General features: G+C 44.1%; 1 protein-coding gene across 1 annotated transcript in view; it reads left to right on the forward strand.

The window, feature by feature from the left end:
- The window catches only part of LOC136871888 (uncharacterized), a 606,370-nt gene that overhangs the window by 360,566 nt on the left and 225,015 nt on the right, over positions 1 to 20,789 (forward strand). The window contains exon 2 of the mRNA XM_067145560.2: positions 19,611 to 19,644. Coding sequence (XP_067001661.2) covers positions 19,611 to 19,644 — 34 coding nt within the window. The remainder of the gene's footprint in view (positions 1 to 19,610; positions 19,645 to 20,789) is intronic.

Here is a 20,789-nt window from a genome sequence, read left to right on the forward strand (position 1 = left end):
CACATATTATATTATGTTCCACAACTGTACGAGGATATGTTTTATTCTCAAACCAGCTCACTTCAAACAGTCCATTAGTCTGTATTCTTGTCGGCTCAGACGTTTGAGGCGCTGGCCCTCTGACCCCAATTTGGCAAGGTCGACACTGGCTCAGTCCGGTGGTATTTCAAGGTACTCAGATACGTCAGCTTTATGTTGGTAGATTTACTGACACGTAAAAGAACTCCTGTGGGACAAAATTCCGACACCTCGGCGTCTCTTAAAAACGTCAAGAAGTAGTTAGTGGGACATAAAGCCAGTAACATCATCATCATTATTATTATTATTATTATTATTATTATTATTATTATTATTATTATTATTATTATTATTATTATTATTATTATTATTAATTCGTATTCTTGCTTGATGGACCTCTCCATGTAACCATAATACACTGACTGACAGAGCAAATGCAACACCAAGGAGGAGTGGTTCGAAAGGGATGAAAGTTGGGGAAAAAACAGAGTCGGCACGGAAGAATAATTGATGTTTATTTCAAACCGATATGCAGGTTACACAATGCGCACGGCATCGACTCAGTAGGATGTAGGACCACCGCGAGCGGCGATGCACGCAGAAACACGTCGAAGTACAGAGTCAATAAGAGTGCGGATGGTGTCCTGAGGGATGGTTCTCCATTCTCTGTCAACCATTTGCCACAGTTGGTCGTCCGTACGAGGCTGGGGCAGAGTTTGCAAACGGCGTCCAATGAGATCCCACACGTGTTCGATTGGTGAGAGATCCGGAGAGTACGCTGGCCACGGAAGCATCTGTACACCTCGTAGAGCCTGTTGGGAGATGCGAGCAGTGTGTGGGCGGGCATTATCCTGCTGAAACAGAGCATTGGGCAGCCCCTGAAGGTACGGTAGTGCCACCGGCCGCAGCACATGCTGCACGTAGCGGTGGGCATTTAACGTGCCTTGAATACGCACTAGAGGTGACGTGGAATCATACGCAATAGCGCCCCAAACCATGATGCCGCATTGTCTAGCGGAAGGGCGCTCCACAGTTACTGCCGGATTTGACCTTTCTCCACGCCGACGCCACACTCGTCTGCGGTGACTATCACTGACAGAACAGAAGCGTGACTCATCGGAGAACACGACGTTCCGCCATTCCCTCATCCAAGTCGCTCTAGCCCGGCACCATGCCAGGCGTGCACGTCTATGCTGTGGAGTCAATGGTAGTCTTCTGAGCGGACGCCGGGAGTGCAGGCCTCCTTCAACCAATCGACGGGAAATTGTTCTGGTCGATATTGGAACAGCCAGGGTGTCTTGCACATGCTGAAGAATGGCGGTTGACGTGGCGTGCGGGGCTGCCACCGCTTGGCGGCGGATGCGCCGATCCTCGCGTGCTGGTGCTGACGTCACTCGGGCTGCGCCTGGACCCCTCGCACGAGTCACATGTCCCTGCGCCAACCATCTTCGCCACAGGCGCTGCACCGTGGACACATCCCTATGGGTATCGGCTGCGATTTGACGAAGCGACCAACCTACCCTTCTCAGCCCGATCACCATACCCCTCGTAAAGTCGTCTGTCTGCTGGAAATGCCTCCGTTGACGGCGGCCTGGCATTCTTAGCTATACACGTGTCCTGTGGCACACGACAACACGTTCTACAATGACTGTCGGCTGAGAAATCACGGTACGAAGTGGGCCATTCGCCAACGCCGTGTCCCATTTATCGTTCGCTACGTGCGCAGCACAGCGGCGCATTTCACATCATGAGCATACCTCAGTGACGTCAGTCTACCCTGCAATTGGCATAAAGTTCTGACCACTCCTTCTTGGTGTTGCATTTGCTCTGTCAGTCAGTGTATTATGATAACATCTTTGCCGCTATACTTGGTGAGTCCGCTGCGCCTGACGTTTCCGTTCTCAGACATCCCAACGAACGTCAGTCGGGTGGTGGTCGAGTTTCCTTTGCCGTGTACCAAGCTACAATCGCCTTTAAAGCACTTACTGCGGCATCACTGAACGACTTTTGCGAAAACTTGTATTCGACAGCTATTTACACAATACATCAAATTGTCATACGGTTATGCAAAATGTACATGCCAGTTATAAGCTTTCGATTGGTTATGAAATTATCGCTAAAAGCGATGGCATACTGATAGAAAACGTGTGTTTTTCTGTGAAGCGCGAAGTAGTTTTACACCAGGTAAGCTTTCTGATAAACTGCGGGCAGCAGTCACCGTTGTGTAGTGGACTAACCACAGACGTGTTGACGCATGTTGCGTTGGTAGGTGGGTTCGAATCACACGGGTGATTAAGTATTTTTATTCACATTTCAAACTTTGAGGATCAAATAAATGGTCATTCGTGCCACATTCGACCAATAGCATGCATGTTGAATGTGTAGTGGCCTGACACTTCGTGTAGCCTAGCAGTCCTGGTCATTTCTTCGCTATGTATTCAACAGATGAGTATGTTGGCATGCTGCTCATCTACGGTGAATCAAGACAGAACGCACAGGAACTACAGCGCCTGTACCAGGAAAGATTTCCACACAGACAACAACCAAACGCAAATACGTTTAGTATGGTGGAGCGACGTTTGCATATAACTTCGTCACTTTCCCGAACATGTCCTGTTAGAGAGGCACCAGTTACGTCCGGTGAAACTGCTGAGATGGTTTTGAACATATTCTGGGAGAATGTTCACACGAATACCCGGGCAGTAGCACAACAGGCTAATATCAGCCAGTCGTCTCTTTTAGTGGATACTGAATTCCAGTTTTTTCGTTTGTATCAGCTGCAGCTGTCCGCCTCTGTGGTGTAGTGGTTAGCGTGATTAGCTGCCACCCCCGGAGGCCCAGGTTCGATTCCCGGCTCTGCCACGAAATTTGAAAAGTGGTACGAGGGCTGGAACGAGGTCCACTCAGCCTCGGGAGGTCAACTGAGTAGAGGTGGGTTCGATTCCCACCTCAGCCATCCTGGAAGTGGTTTTCCGTGGTTTCCCAATTCTCCTCCAGGCGAATGCTGGGATGGTACCTAACTTAAGGCCACGGACGCTTCCTTCCCGCTTCCTTGCTTATCCCTTCCAATCTTCCCATCCCTCCACAAGGCCCCTGTTCAGCATAGCAGGTGAGGCCGCCTGGGCGAGGTACTGGTCATACTCCCCAGTTGTATCCCCCGACCAAGAGTCTGAAGCTCCAGGACACTGCCCTTGAGGCGGTAGAGGTGGGATCCCTCGCAAAGTCCGAGGGAAAAACCGAACCTGGAGGGTAAACAGATGATGATGACGATGATCAGCTGCAGCTACATCAAGAAGTCCACGGACGAAATTTTGAAACTCGTGTTGCTTTCTGTGCGTGGATAGTGACGCAAGTGGCAAATGATCCCATATATTTTTTCGGAAGAGGCACGATTTCATAATAATGGCTCTGGGAATCGTCATAATATGCATTTCAGGCATGATGGGGAGTAAATTTCTGGTGTGATATACTGAGTGATCACCATATTTCTTTGAGGATCGTTTGACAGGAGCCCGGTACCTACAGTTTCTTCAAGACCAACTACCATTGCTGCTAGAGGATGTGAGCGTGAAAACTAGCGATGTGCTTGAGCCCGACTCGAGCTGCTCGAACAGATGACGTCAAAGTTCGAACAAGTTCGAGCTTTGCTCGAGCTTTTGCGCGCGCGGCGACCTAGCAGCGTGCTTGTTATCAGCCAGAAACCTCAAGAAGGCTGTGTTAGATTACTGACCTAGGCGATACCGTCTCGTCCTGTGTTTACTGTGCACTTCTGTATATTTTGAGCGTATAATACCTTCAAACTGCATCTGCAATTTAGAGACAGCCAAAATCTGTGTATGTGCGACGATTTGTTGCAAATGCCTCCCCAGAATATACAAACTGCCTTTACAACGTCATCTGAATGTACAGTACAAAGACGACGCGTCACAACAAGTTCTTCATCATCATCATCATCATCATCTGTTTACCCTCCAGGTTCGGTTTTTCCCTCGGACTCGGCGAGGGATCCCACCTCTGCCGCCTCAAGGGCAGTGTCCTGGAGCTTCAGACTTTTGGTCGGGGGATACAACTGGGGAGAATGACCAGTACTTCGTCCAGGCGGCCTCACCTGCTAAGCTGAACAGGGGCCTTGTGGAGGGATGGGAAGATTGGAAGGGATAGGCAAGGAGGAGGGAAGGAAGCGGCCGTGGCCTTAAGGTAGGTACCATCCCGGCATTCGCCTGGAGGAGAAGTGGGAAACCACGGAAAACCACTTCCAGGATGGCTGAGGTGGGAATCGAACCCACCTCTACTCAGTTGACCTCACGAGGCTGAGTGGACCCCGTTCCAGCCCTCGTACCACTTTTCAAATTTCGTGGCAGAGCCGGGAATCGAACCCGGACCTCCGGGGGTGGCAGCTAATCACGCTAACCACTACACCACAGAGGCGGACACAAGTTCTTCACCTTCATTTTTTCTGGCACACGTGTGTGTGTGTGTGTGTGTGTGTGTGTGTGTGTGTGTGTGTGTGTGTGTGTGTGTGTGTGTGTGTGTGTGTGTGTGTGTGTCAGTTTGGACTAGGCTCCAATTTATACAATTTTGTTACTGAGTGAAGTATGTACATGACTGTATTTATGAAACTGCATTTGCAACAAATACGACATTAAGTGTGTTCTTTTAAAATTGGCTTTACGTCGCACCGACGCAGATAGGTCTTATGGAGACGATGGAATAGGAAAGGGGTAGGAGTGGGAGCGTAGGGGTCGTGGCCTTAATTAATTGCTTGGTGTGAAAATGAGAAACCATGGAAAACCATGTTCAGGGCTGCCGACAGTGGGGTTTGAAACCGCTATCTCCCGAATGCAAACTCATAGCTCCGCACCCCCTAACCGCACGGCCAACTCGCTCGGCGTTTTCACTCTTTAGTAAGCACAATTACTCAGATAAGACGTTTACAAAGTAAAGTGTTTCAATTAGCTGACGTATTTGGTGATCAGACGAACACGTGTTGAGTGTGTAGGCAGACAGCTTCACGCCTTAGTTTCCTCTAGCATCCAAAAGTACTGAAACGTGCAAGACAGCTGTTGTATGTCCGGCGCTCCCGTCTCGCTCCGTCAGCCAGCTGCACGCGCGCCTGTGTATCATTCTGCTAGCTTCGACGCGCAGCCCTCAGTGCGCGTGCCTGACCATCGAGTGTACTATAAATAGGAGCTCCCTTCCTGCTCAATTGCCCACTTGCCCGGTGTCCAGCTCCAGAATACACCCTACGTCGAGCACGGAGGCTACTCCTCTTGAAAATGTGCTTCGACCAGGTGGACTGAATTTCTGGCAGTACGAGGTCTCACCTCTGGTCACCGTTCCCTTACCTGTTTCCGCTGCCTATGTTCCGTAATTCTTTTACAAGCCATTTTCATTCCCTAATTTACGCAAGCTCCCTTAGTTTCGCTAGGTGGAATTTCTTCAATCAATTGAACTTGCTTTTTAGGAATTCAGGCACTTCAACAAACAAGGACTCTCAAAGACATTCATGTTAGTGTGCCAGATAGTTTTCGACTATCAACGTGTCAATTCACAAAGACTATCTTTTCAAGATAGAAGTGTATATAAAGACTGCAAACCTGTACATATTGTATAAAGACAGACTTTTCTCAAGATTCAATATTCCTTTTTGCTTCAAAATAAATTTCAGTTATTTGTGTAAATATCATAAAGTGAAGCAATAAAAGTTGTGTTTTGTAAACTTCAACCTTGGTTACAACAACAGCCTTAATGTCCTAGAGCACCAAACGCGCGGGCAGCAAATAAGCCGTTTTATCTCCACGTTATACGACAGTCATATCTTATTCCTGTGTGATTCATGGGACTGTCCTAATTTTAGTCCATCAGCAGAGGAGTATAACAGCAGATTTATTTCTCAGATTAACAACTTGTGCGTGCAAGTCGCTCGTTTTTTCACTTAACATCCAACTGTTTCAACATCAGTTTAATTTCTGAACACGTTCTCACATTTTATCACCGGGATCTTGAAAGCCGTACTGCTACTTAGGGAAATTATTACAAGCCTACACGAACCACAGCGGCAATGCATGTCTTTCTACCGAGATAATTAAGAATAATTATGGATTAAATTATCTAGTGCAGAGATTTGTGCTTCCCTCCGTATGAATTTATAGCAATTCATTTCTATTTTTAGGTCCATACCTCTTACAACGAGACATGATTTTCCTCTTTGAGACTCCTTGCGTGGAAAATATTACCATCTTGTAGTTGTTGCTTTGTTTTTTTGCTAGTGGCTTTCATCCTAATGATAAGTCTTCAATGTAGGTCATTAGGGGAAGTCAGTGTAATTTGGACCGATATTATTTTTTTTATTTGCTTTACGTCGCACCGACAAAGATAGATCTTATGGCGACGATGGGATAGGAAAGGCCTAGGAGTTGGAGGGAAGCGACCGTGGCCTTAACTAAGGTACAGCTCCAGCATTTGCCTAGTGTGAAAATGAGAAACCACAAAAAACGATCTTCAGGGCTGCCGACAGTGGGATTCGAACTCACTATCTCCCGGATGCAAGCTCACAGCCGCGCACCCCTAACCGCACGGCGAACTCGCTCGGTGTATTGTTGTGTAGTTTCTTAATTGAATATTCTGGAGGAAAACAGTGGAAAATTGAGAATTAATGGATAATGGCCTTCGTTATATAGCGGTGGATATCTACACAATTTCATTTGTAACACCTCATATCCATTATCCTGTCTAGGGGTTCAAATAGCGTGTGATATGTGTAGTGATCGTCGCAGTAGCGGCGATTGATAATTAAAAGTGAGGGGGGCAAGAAAGGTTTATAGGAAACAAAAATGTACCTGAGGTCTGGGAAATATAGTGGAGGGTACACAACAAAATTGAAACAAGATGGGTTTTGATGCTTCCTGAGCAAATTTCGACAGAGAAGTAAAGATTGGCAGGTTACCAACTTAACTGCTATAACAATATTTTTCTTGATAGTTTGATTCAATACTGTACAATAAAACGTTCACCAAAGGAACAATTACACATGTGCCCAACTACGGTTTTGTGCCATCAGATACTAATCGCTTTTCTAACGTTGTGGCATGAGACTCCAATACTTGCTGTGGCGCTGAAAAATCTGTTAGCTGCGTCGAATGATATTTTGTGTCTATCTCCGCTAAGTATCTTTTTTTCAATATTTCAAGAAATTAAAGGAAAGAATTATATAATAGACAGCAGGGTTTTATAAATTGCTTTTCTAAAATCATTTCTAATTTTAGGTGGCTAAAATGGTAAAAAGATTAATTTTTCTGCACAAAGTGGGGAAGAAATGCCCCCCTCTCCCCCCTAATCGCCGCTACTGGTGATCGAAATATAATATCTGAGTCCACAGACAGGAATAGTGGTCCAGGTTGTAGGTAAGGTAAGAGCCCTGCTCTGCTGAATCCATCGATCGTGGCTTAGTTCGGTGGTGGTATTTTAATGAGCTGAAGTATACCAGCTTCCTGTAGGCGTATTTACCAATTAGTGAAAGGACTTATTCTTAATATTATTTTTCTTCTTCCTACCCTTTATCCCAGTTTATTGGGCTCAGCACTTGGTGTGCATTGGGCCCAGATTTACGGCCGGATGCCCTTCTTGATGCGAACCCTGAGTGGAGGGAACATTCTCTGTTGTGTGTTTCTGTGCTGACTGGTAGTGTGCCGTGTTATACGCAGATCAAGATAGGTGTACTGTATTTAGATGAACACTAATACCCAGTCCCCAGACCAGAGGAATAAATCATATGCAGTTAAAATCCTCGGCCCGGTCGAAATCGAACTTGGAGCCCTCTGAATCGAAGGCCAAGACGCTGATCATTCAGTCAAGAAGTCATACACGTAAAAGGATTCCTGAAGGATTAAAATTACGGCAGCTGAACGTCTCCAAAAACTGTAAAAGTAGTTAATGTGATGTAAATCCAGTAACATTTAATATTTTCCAAGTCACTGAATTTCATTTTTCTCTCCAACCCCTCTTAGTAAAATATTGTTTTCCAACCCTGCTCCTAAGACTAAGAGTAGTTAAAAGAAATTTAGCACACCGTGTTACCCAGAGGGCACTGAGCTTGCTGGTTTATTCCCACCGTTCATAGACACAATCATCTTTCTTCGGCAAGTCGGATCTCGTCTTCCTCATTTAGGCGACTGTTAACCTTGATGTTAGTGGTGGTGTTGGTTGTGATTATTGTTTTAAGAGGAAGTACATCTAGGCAACCATGCTCTATATAACACTAATCAGAGAGAAAAATAGAAGGGGTCTGACACTTCGAAAAATGAAGGTATCGGCCGAAGGAAGGCAAGGGCCACGAAGGGCATGAAAATGAAAGACTCCCTAGGCCTCCATACGTAATACCGTCGGGGTTTGAAAAGAACAAGAGTTGACCGAGGGAGGTCGGATAGGATAGATGAAAGTGAGGAGCCTGGCACAAGTAAATGGAAGCAATGCCAGGACTCAGCTGAGAGCCCCGTAGTTTCCAACCCACACTCCGACGTTCAGAGCCCCTGAGGCCCCTTTTAGTCGCCTCTTACGACAGGCAGGGGATTTAATGTCTGTTTGTCAGTTTGTGTATTAAAACATCACGTGAGTAGGGAATGGTAGGATTGTCGTTAAACTTGGTATTTAAGAATAACGGCAAGTAAAATCTTGATTGTAATTCGTTCAAAAATTTGGAAGGGGGAGGGAGCTTCAAAGGGGGCCTTAAATTTAAAACTCAATATATCTCGTTTACGGTTGAATTTACTGGAAGATTGCTCATGAAAACATGCTTATATTTAGAGTATAATTTACAAACTTTTTGGGTCCATACCTTTTCACCGATAAAGTGAAAAATAAAGGAACTATCAGTTCGGGTCGTGTGAAAGTTTGTTAATCGCCGGTAGCTAACTCTATAAGGAGTTGCTATAGAAATCATCCTAACAGCGTTTAAAAATTAAAGCCGTTCTTTTAACAGTGGCGATGGCTTGAAAAAATTGTTGAATTAAAATGCAGTCCATAGCACACTCCGTCAAAAATCATTAATCCCAGAACCGGCTTTCAGAAACGATGTGTCATTTTCATAGGATCTAGTACATGTTAACATGTTTAAAAATATACTAAAATACTAAGAGTGTATCGTCAAGATTTTTTAAATGTTCAGGACAATTGTACTTCCAAGACTTCTCGGAGTGGGAGGACAGGGATTCACTAACTGACCCACCAAAAATATTGAAAATGAAAACCTGCAAACTGTTTTCCAGTCATAGACCGGGTCAGGGATGGAATTAATGAAGCACATATAGGCTGTTAGTACGATGGGGTCGCCACTCCCAAAGTGATTTATTAATGACCGATAGATGCTATGAAATGAGAATGGAGAGTGTTGCTGGAATGAAAGATGACAGGGAAAACCGGAGTACCCGGAGGAAAACCTGTCCCGCCTCCGCTTTGTCCAGCACAAATCTCACATGAAGCGACCGGGATTTGAACCACAGTATCCAGCGGTGAGAGGCCGACACGCTGCCATCTGAGCCACGGAGGCTTACCAAAAATATTACCGTACGGTATCATATCATGATATCACGCTATAAAAGTACCGTCCGAGAAGTTTTGAAAGCACAATTATTGTCCTCAATATTTTAAAAATATATATAGCTCGATAGCTGTAGTCGCTTAAGTGCGGCCAGTATCCAATATTCGGGAGATAGTGGGTTCGAACCCCACTGTCGGCAGCCCTGAAGATGGTTTTCCGTGGTTTCCCATTTTAACACCAAGCAAATGCTGGGGCTGTACCTTAATTAAGGCCACGGACGCTTCCTTCCCACTTCCAGTCCTTTCCTGTCCTATCATCACCGTAAGACCTATCTGTGTCGGTGCGACGTAAAGCAACTTGCAAAAGAACTATTTTTAAAAAAATATTGGCGATACACTTTTGTAAATTTTTGTATAATCGTAAATATTTTAATTTTTACTAGATGCACTAAAGAAGGAACACAAATTCTGAAAGCCGATTCTGCACTAAATGATTCTGACAAAGTGTGCTGATACAGATGCATCTGCATGTATTGTACTTTTTTTTTAAATATTAACCTGAGAGTTGACCTTTCTCACTGGAAGCAAGAGACGAAATCAAGAGCAGCAATAATAAAAAAACGGATTATCCTGAGAAGGGCCACGGAGAACGAGTTCGTCACGACAAGCCAATGCCCACCTACGTGCCTCAGAATCTCAGGAACAACTTTAGGGGTCGACAAAATGATTGTTCCGTCAACGACTGCACAACAGCTAGTTTGTAACAAAATTATTACTGAGCGAGTTGGCCGTGAGTACGGCAAGCCCGAATCATACCCGGAAGCCTCGCGTTCGATTACTGGCCTTTTAAGATATGTTTTACCTGAATCTGAGCTCTTGTTCGAAGTCTTCAGTGTCCTCTCATCCTACATGAGAACAGTTTATCTGACAGAGAGATAGCGTCCTTAGTCTAGAAAGTAAAGAATATCGGCCAAGAGGATTCGTCGCGCCGAACACACGTCACCGCATACTCTGCAGGAATTAGCAGCAGTCGCCTGTTGCACCAAGGCCAGAGGGAGCGGGTGTATATAGTTCTTCTGACCACAAGTAAAACCTCTTCAGTCTTGGACAACAACTACGTTACACACTATTTGAGTACAACTTTGATTTATTACTCTGAAGCATGGCTAACGTTGAGCCGCAACTCTGAAAAGATATATGAGCGTCCATATGCCGACTATATGCTTCGTCATAAAAAACATAGTTACGTCGTGTTGTTTGTGGGATCTGTGGTCAAACATATTATTGCAAATATTTTAGTGTGCTATTTTAATAAATTTATATATAAAAACAAGTGCACATAGGTGCGATAAGATGAACGTGGTAACACGAAAATGATAAAATTGTGGCGATAGACAACTATTGATGGTTGAAGTTCCTGATATTAATAAACCATGTTGTTCACTCGATACAAGAGCTAAACAGTCTAAGAAAATCATCTTCAAGGATGAGGTGCGCTTCAAATAGGAGGTGTGTCAACAAACAAAATTATCGAATTTCGGGCACAGATAAATCTCGAATAATTTATGTGGAGCCAAAGCATGCTATACGAGCCATATTGGACTGAATATTAGACTGGCGGATTGATTGCGATGTACTCTATAGAATATAAGGTCGAAACAGCCGCAACAATGGGTGGCGAATGTGACCACAACGTGATGACAAAGATTCTGTGACACATGCTTACAGCAAGTCGGCTTAACCTGTATTTCTGCACGCAAAACGGTTAAGTTGCGACGAGAAAACTATCCTGGCCCTGTCGTCTCACGTAACAGTGATCAAAACTGGTTACTTACATGTTGTGATTTGAGGCTACGTGATTTTACATTGCGAGTTCTTGAAATCAACAAACTGTGAAAAATTCCCGGCCTCAAAATGGATATTCAACGGGTATTGGTGAAATTGAGCCACAGTTATGTAGACAGACCATCGAATATTATTTATTGATAGAATATGAACGTGCCAGCAGAATTAGGGAAGGCATTCATTATTATTACACTGACTGACAGAGCAAATGCAACACCAAGAAGGAGTGGTCAGAACTTTATGCCAATTGCAGGGTAGACTGACGTCACTGAGGTATGCTCATGATGTGAAATGCGCCGCTGTGCTGCGCACGTAGCGAACGATAAATGGGACACGGCGTTGGCGAATGGCCCACTTCGTACCGTGATTTCTCAGCCGACAGTCATTGTAGAACGTGTTGTCGTGTGCCACAGGACACGTGTATAGCTAAGAATGCCAGGCCGCCGTCAACGGAGGCATTTCCAGCAGACAGACGACTTTACAAGGGGTAAGGTGATCGGGCTGAGAAGGGCAGGTTGGTCGCTTCGTCAAATCGCAGCCGATACCCATAGGGATGTGTCCACGGTGCAGCGCCTGTGGCGAAGATGGTTGGCGCAGGGACATGTGGCACGTGCGAGGGGTCCAGGCGCAGCCCGAGTGACGTCAGCACGCGAGGATCGGCGCATCCGCCCCCAAGCGGTGGCAGCCCCGCACGCCACGTCAACCGCCATTCTTCAGCATGTGCAAGACACCCTGGCTGTTCCAATATCGACCAGAACAATTTCCCGTCGATTGGTTGAAGGAGGCCTGCACTCCCGGCGTCCGCTCAGAAGACTACCATTGACTCCACAGCATAGACGTGCACGCCTGGCATGGTGCCGTGCTAGAGCGACTTGGATGAGGGAATGGCGGAACGTCGTGTTTTCCGATGAGTCACGCTTCTGTTCTGTCAGTGATAGTCACCGCAGACGAGTGTGGCGTCGGCGTGGAGAAAGGTCAAATCCGGCAGTAACTGTGGAGCGCCCTACCGCTAGACAACGCGGCATCATGGTTTGGGGCGCTATTGCATATGATTCCACGTCACCTCTAGTGCGTATTCAAGGCACGTTAAATGCCCACCGCTACGTGCAGCATGTGCTGTGGCCGGTGGCACTCCCGTACCTTCAGGGGCTGCCCAATGCTCTGTTTCAGCAGGATAATGCCCGCCCACACACTGCTCGCATCTCCCAACAGGCTCTACGAGGTGTACAGATGCTTCCGTGGCCAGCGTACTCTCCGGATCTCTCACCAATCGAACACGTGTGGGATCTCATTGGACGCCGTTTGCAAACTCTGCCCCAGCCTCGTACGGACCACCAACTGTGGCAAATGGTTGACAGAGAATGGAGAACCATCCCTCAGGACACCATCCGCACTCTTATTGACTCTGTACCTCTACGTGTTTCTGCGTGCATCGCCGCTCGCGGTGGTCCTACAGCCTACTGAGTCGATGCCGTGCGCATTGTGTAACCTGCATATCGGTTTGAAATAAACATCAATTATTCTTCCGTGCCGACTCTGTTTTTTCCCCAACTTTCATCCCTTTCGAACCACTCCTCCTTGGTGTTGCATTTGCTCTGTCAGTCAGTGTATTTATTTCCTTAAATTGTATATGAACAATCTAGGGGTGGTAGATGGAGAAAGGGTAATCCCCACATACATGGAAGTGCCTCCATCCCCACATGTATCTATATATATAAAAGCAAGTCGGTCTGGAGCGATGTATATATAAATATTTTAAAATGAAAAAAGACGTGAATTAATGAGGCACTTCCAGAAATCTCAGAAATTTGAAACTTGGTACGAGAGAAGCTGATGACCTCCGGATCCCTACAAAAATAGAAAATTCTCAAAATTCCCTGAAGGGGGCACGCTGGGGGGCCTAAAATGTTTGGCTCAGCATAAGAACGCAGTCGTATAATCTATCCAAAACGACAACCGATAGGTTTCGTGGGCTTAAAAATTTTCAGGAATTTCCTCATTTTTATCCCCCGTCCCCCCAAATGAAGATGGCGGCACAACCTGCCAGACGAGGTAGAAAATTGAAATTTGGTGAAATTATAGCTTTTGGTCCCTAACCGACCGAAAAATTCCAAGATGTTCAAATTTTTCACGTTTTACCCCCAAAGATATCGAAATATGGAGGCAATTTTAATGACTGTGCGGACATTCCTCTGGTCCTATGACATTTTGTCGTATCTCTCTCCCTTATACGTTAGATTTGGCCGTATTTCTGGATTGCTCGTAAATTTGGTGATTTTTACAAATATATTTCATTGTTTGACAGACTTATAGGAAAGATAGGATCATCAAATTATACACGAATATTTGTCCACCCAGTAGCCGTATTTTTGCCAAATTGTATGTTTTAAGCTGTCACATATCTGAAAAATAGTTCTATATGTGAAAATCTTACACCAATTTCACCCTATTCAACTTTTCTAAAACAATCTTACCTTTAAATAGATGAGATACTTGAACGTATCATAGGACCACCCATTTAGATCGCTAAAATAACACAAATAAACAAATTTACCCATCTAAAATGTGACTGTCGTTAGGCATAATGGCCTGCTATTATAATGGAAACTCACCAACTCGGTGTGACTGGCAGTAAGCTGACTGGCATTAGAAAATGCGTCTGCCATTATAATGATAAGAACGCAAGTCACTTTTGACTTGCAGTAGGGAAGGTCCTTGCAAATATAATAAAAGTTCCTCAACTGTAATCTATCTGAAAGTAGGAAATGGGGTCTGCCATTGTAGTGAAACCTCCCCAAATCGATTTTGGCCGCACACTAGGCAATGGGGCCTGCCGTTAAATGAAAATTACCAACTTCTTTGTGAATTGCAGTAGACAAGTGGACTTGCCGTTATCATCGCAATTCCGCAAATCACACTTACATTGGATACAAAATCTGTGGATTGCACAATGCTGTTTAGCCAAGACACATCCAATTTAAAAATCTTATTCACTTCGTGTGCAGTAATTTACTTCGATATCCATATACAATGTAGAGTACCGTAGCGAAGCACGGGTACATTTGCTAGTGTTTACATAATCTCTACTGAATATTGACGTATGTGTACACTATTTTAAATGCACATATTTACACTCCAAAACACTGTACTCTTAGAATAATAATTATCTTCATTTATGCTATACATATTAGTGTAGGAAGACCCAGTCATTCATACCCTCACTCGTACCCCTGTATACACAGTCATTCACAAGCACTCTGACACCCGCACTCTTACACATTTACGCACATCATTCTTGGTATTCTAATTTATACAAGTTATGTACGTCACATATGGGTTTCTATTTACATATACATTTTCTTTACTGCGTGGAGGAAGCCAGGAAGAGGAAGCAGTTTTACTTCAGATGGTAGAAGATTCCAAAGACGAGCAGACCGTGCGTAAAATCCATTTAAATAGAAGGTTGTTCTGGTGAGGCGAGGTGGGGGGTGGCAGGAGTAACTCTTTGGCCTCTCTTAACAGAGCAGTAATTAAGCTGCAGGCGGTGGAAAGGGGAGAGTGTGTGTTGTCTGCCAGGGAGGCTACGACTACTTTGTTGATATTGAGAAATCCATTTAGCTGCAGCAAGTGTACTTAGCATTACAATTACTGTCCTTGGGCACTCCCGGCACTAAAAAAGCCATACGCCATTTCATTACAATTACACATATTTAATAAATGTTTTATTTCAAAATTTAAATTACAATTTTATGGGACACCATACGGTCATGTTAAAAAGAGCCATTGTTCACTCTGCTTAGGAGCATTTTCATTTGCACCTGGAGCATAATAAATAAATTTTAGTAAATAGTCTGCCAGTATGTTAGCATGTTGCATATTACGTGTTACATATCAGTATATCTCCATTTATTTTTCATACACATACAAGAAATACTTATTTATCTACTCTTTTTACACTCTTTTATTCTCTATTATTATTTTTTTCCAGATCACAGTAACCAAATACCCATTCGATCCATTGAATGAGAAAAATAACAATGTTCAACCTAAGCCACCAACTCCACAAACAGAAATTGACGAAAACACACTACTAATAAAATAATAATACCATAAATAAATAATAATAAACAGAAATAGACAAAACAAACTACCAATAAAAAAATACTACCCGCAATAAATGATAATAGTAGTGATCATCCCAAACGTACTCCTTAGACATGCCATGAAGCCCGTCGGATACCCCGGAAACGCGACCACTCAAGATAAGGTCACCACAGTAGTCATCCTCGGTACCTTCATGCCACGTCCATCGTCTCCCCTAAATTACTGTCCGGCCGCGTCATCACCCCTGGTGAGAAGAAGGCCGCCCTCCCGATGATGACACGACCGGCCCTATCCGTGAGGTCCTAATGAAGGCCTCACGAACCCTACCAGATGACAATGCTTTTTCTCACCATTCCGTTGCGGCCATCCCCGTGAAACTGGAGCCGCTCTCCTCCCGTCTATCTCATATCTCCCTTCTTTGACTTATTTGGAGTGGGCCCGTCGCACCCCGTCTTTTTACGGGTATGTCCTGCCCTCCCTTACCCATCCTTCCTTACCAGCTCCCACTATGCTTGAATAGTGAGACAAAAGCACCTGCTCTACTGTATACAACCCACAATCTATAATTGTAATAATAATAATAATAATAATAATAATAATAATAATAATAATAATAATAATAATAATAACAATTTACATACAAGAAATAGAAATCAGCTTGTAGTTATAAGTCGCTGTTGATAATATGATCGTAGATAGCCATAGAACCTACAGTTTATTGTGAGTTCCGAGGGATAAAGACGTGAATTTTTATTTCAACACATCCCACGTGCATTCACTAGCTTCGAACCACAGCCATCTCGTTGAGAAGCTAGCCGTCACGCTGCCGCACATTGTTGTTACTTATTGCAATTTCAACAAGTAACTTACCTGAGACCACTCAAACCGCTTGCGTAGCGCAGTTGGTTGAGGCGTCGATTCTTCCCGTGAAGGGATCGGGGTGAAATCCCAGCGAAGTCGGTTGACATTTAGAAATGCTTAGATGCATCATACACGTGAAGTGCATTTACTGGCGTGTTAAAGAACTCCTTTCCAGGACAAATATCTGATACTCCACGTATAACACGAATAGCAATTGAAGATCACACATAAATATCTTCGTAAGACACCAGTAACAATGTCAAAGAAACTTGATTTTATCTGATTTTGAATTATTTTACGAAGGCGATTCAAATGAATCCTTAAAGGTGCATGAAAAATTCGAAATGTTGGGCATTGGTTCTGTTCGTTGGCACTACTGTTACAAAGACTTCAACTAATATCCTCTAGCCAGAAACACCGTGCAGACAAGCAAATACAGTCAAAAGACCAGTGTAACAATTGCTGACCTACTTCAGCCATAAGAAAGAAAAGCGGTCTGTTAATCAATTTTCGAATAGTGAAGGCGTGAAACCTATTGAATGTGATAGTTAAGGAAGATTCATGATTATTATACAATAGCAACATTGCAATGACCGCCCATGAAACAGTTGTGACCATACGCGGAAGACCTATACTATGAGTGTCTTCCAAATCCTCCATATTGACCAGACTTCGCCCCTAGTGATAACCACAATGTTGGACGGCTCATGGGGGCTCTGGGAGGAATGGTGTGCCCGTGTAGATGAAGATGAATAATGAAGGCGGTGCACGAATGGCTGAGCAGAACGAAAGGATTACTTTTTCTAGAGGAATCCATGCAATTTTTAAGCACTGAAGGACCTGACCTGAATGTACCTGTGAATGCGTAGGAAAATGATGCAGTTGTGTAGCGCTTCTTCTCAATAAAATAAACTCAACGAATATTAAACTTTTGATTCGACTTGCCTTCTTACTTGATAACATTGTTTAAAAATAATTTTTGAAGTGTAGAATAACATCGCGCATAATTAAAACTAAAATGTTTTTGGTTTTTTTTTTTTTTTTGCTAGTTGCTTCACGTCGCACCGACACAGATAGGTCTTGTGGAGACGATGGGACAGGGAAGGGCTAGGAGTGGGAAGGAAGCGGCCGTGGCCTTAATTAAGGTACAGCCCCAGCATTTGTCTGGTGTGAAAATTGGAAACCACGTAAAACCATTTTCAGGGCTGCCGACAGTGGGGTTCGAACCTACTATCTCCCGAATACTGGATACTGGCCGCACTTAAGCGACTGCAGCTATCGAGCTCGGTGTAAATAATTTAACACCTCCATTGTCTAAAGGAATGTAGAGCAGTCACGTGCAAACAGTAAAAGTTAAGGACAATTAGTTCTCCTTAGAGCCAATAGAAATGAACTAAAACCGAATTTGTCTACTGAATCCATTTTTAAACTCCCAAGATGCATCCTACAGGGATAAACTAAACACATGCTCATTTACTGTTTCCTGTCTACTATCTACCTCGGTATTAAACAGTAATATAGTAAAAATAAACAACCCTGTCATGAATGTTTCGAGTGATAAATATCTTCCTGAGAGGACCTCTACAACCTTGACCAATATATAAATCACAATATCAGGTTTCGTGCTGCAAGGTCGAGTCAGGCTTGGTTGTCTCATTTTTCTTCATATATTATACGACATGACACTTTTTCAGATCTAGCCTAATTGCTGCGAACTCTTGTATAATTTATGTCTTGTTTACCTTCTTCCTTTAACCTTAAGCCATGAGACAGACACTCGTCCATTTTCCTCCTGAGCTCATTATTGCAATCTGTCTTTAACGTTCGACGTTCTTTCCGTGGGCCATCTTCGGTAAACTAGCAAAAGACTGTTAAATTCTGATGAGGCGTCGAACGGAGTTCCTGGATGATTTACACTTTTGTTCTGACGGAAATTATAAGCAGTGGATTCATGTGAAAATTACTTCTAGTACACACCGTTACTATTAGTACGATTTCCGGCCATGTTATTGGCGTGCTGAGACAAACAAGATGTTAGTTCTTGTAAGTTGCAGATGTGTGATAGTGGCACCGAGAATCGGAACATCCATCACACTAGGAAAGACTGCAAGTTCAGGACCCAAGAAAACTACAGTACCGTCCATGCTTCAAACAGCACTTTCGTGCTTGCATGCAATCTTAGATTACTGTTGTTTTAAATATGGTCCGCCTCTGTGATGTAGTGGTTAGTGTGATTAGATGCCACCCCCGGAGGCCCGGCTTCGATTCCCGGCTCTGCCACGAAATTTCAAAAGTGGTACGAGGGCTAGAACGGGGTCCACTCAGCCTCGGGACGTCGACTGAGTAGAGGTGGGTTCGATTCCCACCTCAGCCATCTGGAAGTGGTTTTCCGTGGTTTCCCACTTCCCCTCCAGGCAAATGCCGGGATGGTACCTAACTTAACTCCATGGCTACTTCCTACCCTCTTCCTTGTCCATCCCTTCCAATCTTTCCCCCATCCCCCTTCACCCCGTCTTCAGCATAGCAGGTGACGCAACCTGGGCGACGTACTGGTCATCCTCCCCAGTTGTATCCCCCGACGCAGGGTCTGAAGCTCCAGGAGCGGTAGAGGTGGGATTCCTCGCTGAGTCCGAGGGAAAAACCGACCCCGGAGGGTAAACAGATAATCAAGAAGAAGAAGTAGTACAAATATGTAAATGTGTAAGTCTACCTGCTTGGTTAATGATCAGCGCACTGGTCTTAGATTCATAGGGCCCTGGTTCGATTCCCGGCCAGGCCATGGATATGACTGTTTGGTTAATTTCTCCAAGTCGGAGACTGGGTGTTTGTATTCGTCTTAATACACGTCTTCATTTTCTTACAACATGCCTCGCCACCACAGAAGAAAGCAATAATGAATACATCCCTTCACATAAGGTTGCTGTTGCTGTCAAGGAAGGCAATCGGCCGCAGAAATTGGCTAAATAAACATTAGTGACTAACCTGTGTAAAGGCTGGACAAAACAAAACTGACGCGGAAAATATTTATAAGACTGATACTTGTTAAGTGGCAGACTCGTCGTCGTACTGTACCTGCGGACAGGGTGTCGGGTGCAATTTGGAATAAATGTTCATATAGCGGTCATAGGCACAGGATCTCCAGTTCGGCATTTAATTTCAAAAATGTTGCATGTATTGGTTAACGTTTATTTTCTAACATCTTACAGCATACAGGTCACCGTACTAATATTACTGTGTCTTTGTTTCAGGTGGAGTTGCAGGCTATTGGGGAGCTGATAACAGGTATGGTGATAAATGATATTTAACTCTCATTACGTGTATTGAGTTTTTGTGACTTACTGTAACAATTTTTGCGTGTTTTTTTTAATTTTTATTTTTTTCACTGTTTAGTAACTCAAAAGCCTCTTCGTATTTCTCCGAACATCTCATCTTTCTGTCCAATTCTAACAATTACCAAGCTCGATAGCTACAGTCGCTTAAGTTCGGCCAGTATCCAATATTCGCGAGATAGTGGGTTCGAACCCTACTGTCGGCAGCCCTGAAAATGGTTTTCCGTGGTTTCCCATTTTCACACCAGGCAAATGCTGGGCCTATACCTTAGTTAAGGCCACGGCCGCTTCCTTCTCTCTCATAGCCCTTTCCCATCCCATCGTCGCCATAAGACCTATCTGTGTCGGTGCGACGTAAAGCAACTAGCAATTCTAACAATTCATTACAGTCTCGTAACATCACACTTTTTTTTTTAAGTTTAAGAGAGTTTCTCTTTTCGCCGTCTGATTGTCGATGAACCGGTTCTAATAACTTGAAAACCGATACTCCCGCCACTGGTCCCAAGTGTAAGTGTGTTGCTCTCCGTGCGAGCAATTGAGAACCATGTGTACCCGAACGATTTGGAGTGCGAAATGAGGTAGCCATCGGCACCAATATTGCGCGAATGACTAAAAATATAACGTGATTCACTATGGAAAACAAACTCTTATGTAAAGTAACTTTTGCTTGAAATACCGGAAGGCCGTGCGCTTAGAGCTGCGCAGCTGTGAGCTTACATCCGGGAGATAGTGGGTTTGAACCCACTGTCGGCAGCCTTGTCGTCGTTTCCCATTTTCACACCAATCAAATGCTGGGGATGTACCTTATTGAAGGCCACGGCCGCTTCCTTCCCAGTCCTAGTTCTTTCCTATCCCGTCGTCGCCAGACCTATCTGTGTCGGTGAGGCGTAAAACAAATTGTAAGAAGTATTAAAGAGAAAACTTTCCTCTTGTAATTTGCTATCAGCTCAATGACCCTATTTGGGAATGAGAATTTGATTGATTGATTGATTGATTGATTGATTGATTGATTGATTGATTGATTGATTGATTGATTGATTGATTGATTGATTGATTGATTGATTGATTGATTGATTGATTGATTGATTGATTGATTGA

This window comes from Anabrus simplex, chromosome 4, assembly GCF_040414725.1.
Source record: "Anabrus simplex isolate iqAnaSimp1 chromosome 4, ASM4041472v1, whole genome shotgun sequence".
NCBI classification, from domain to species: Eukaryota; Metazoa; Arthropoda; class Insecta; order Orthoptera; family Tettigoniidae; genus Anabrus; species Anabrus simplex.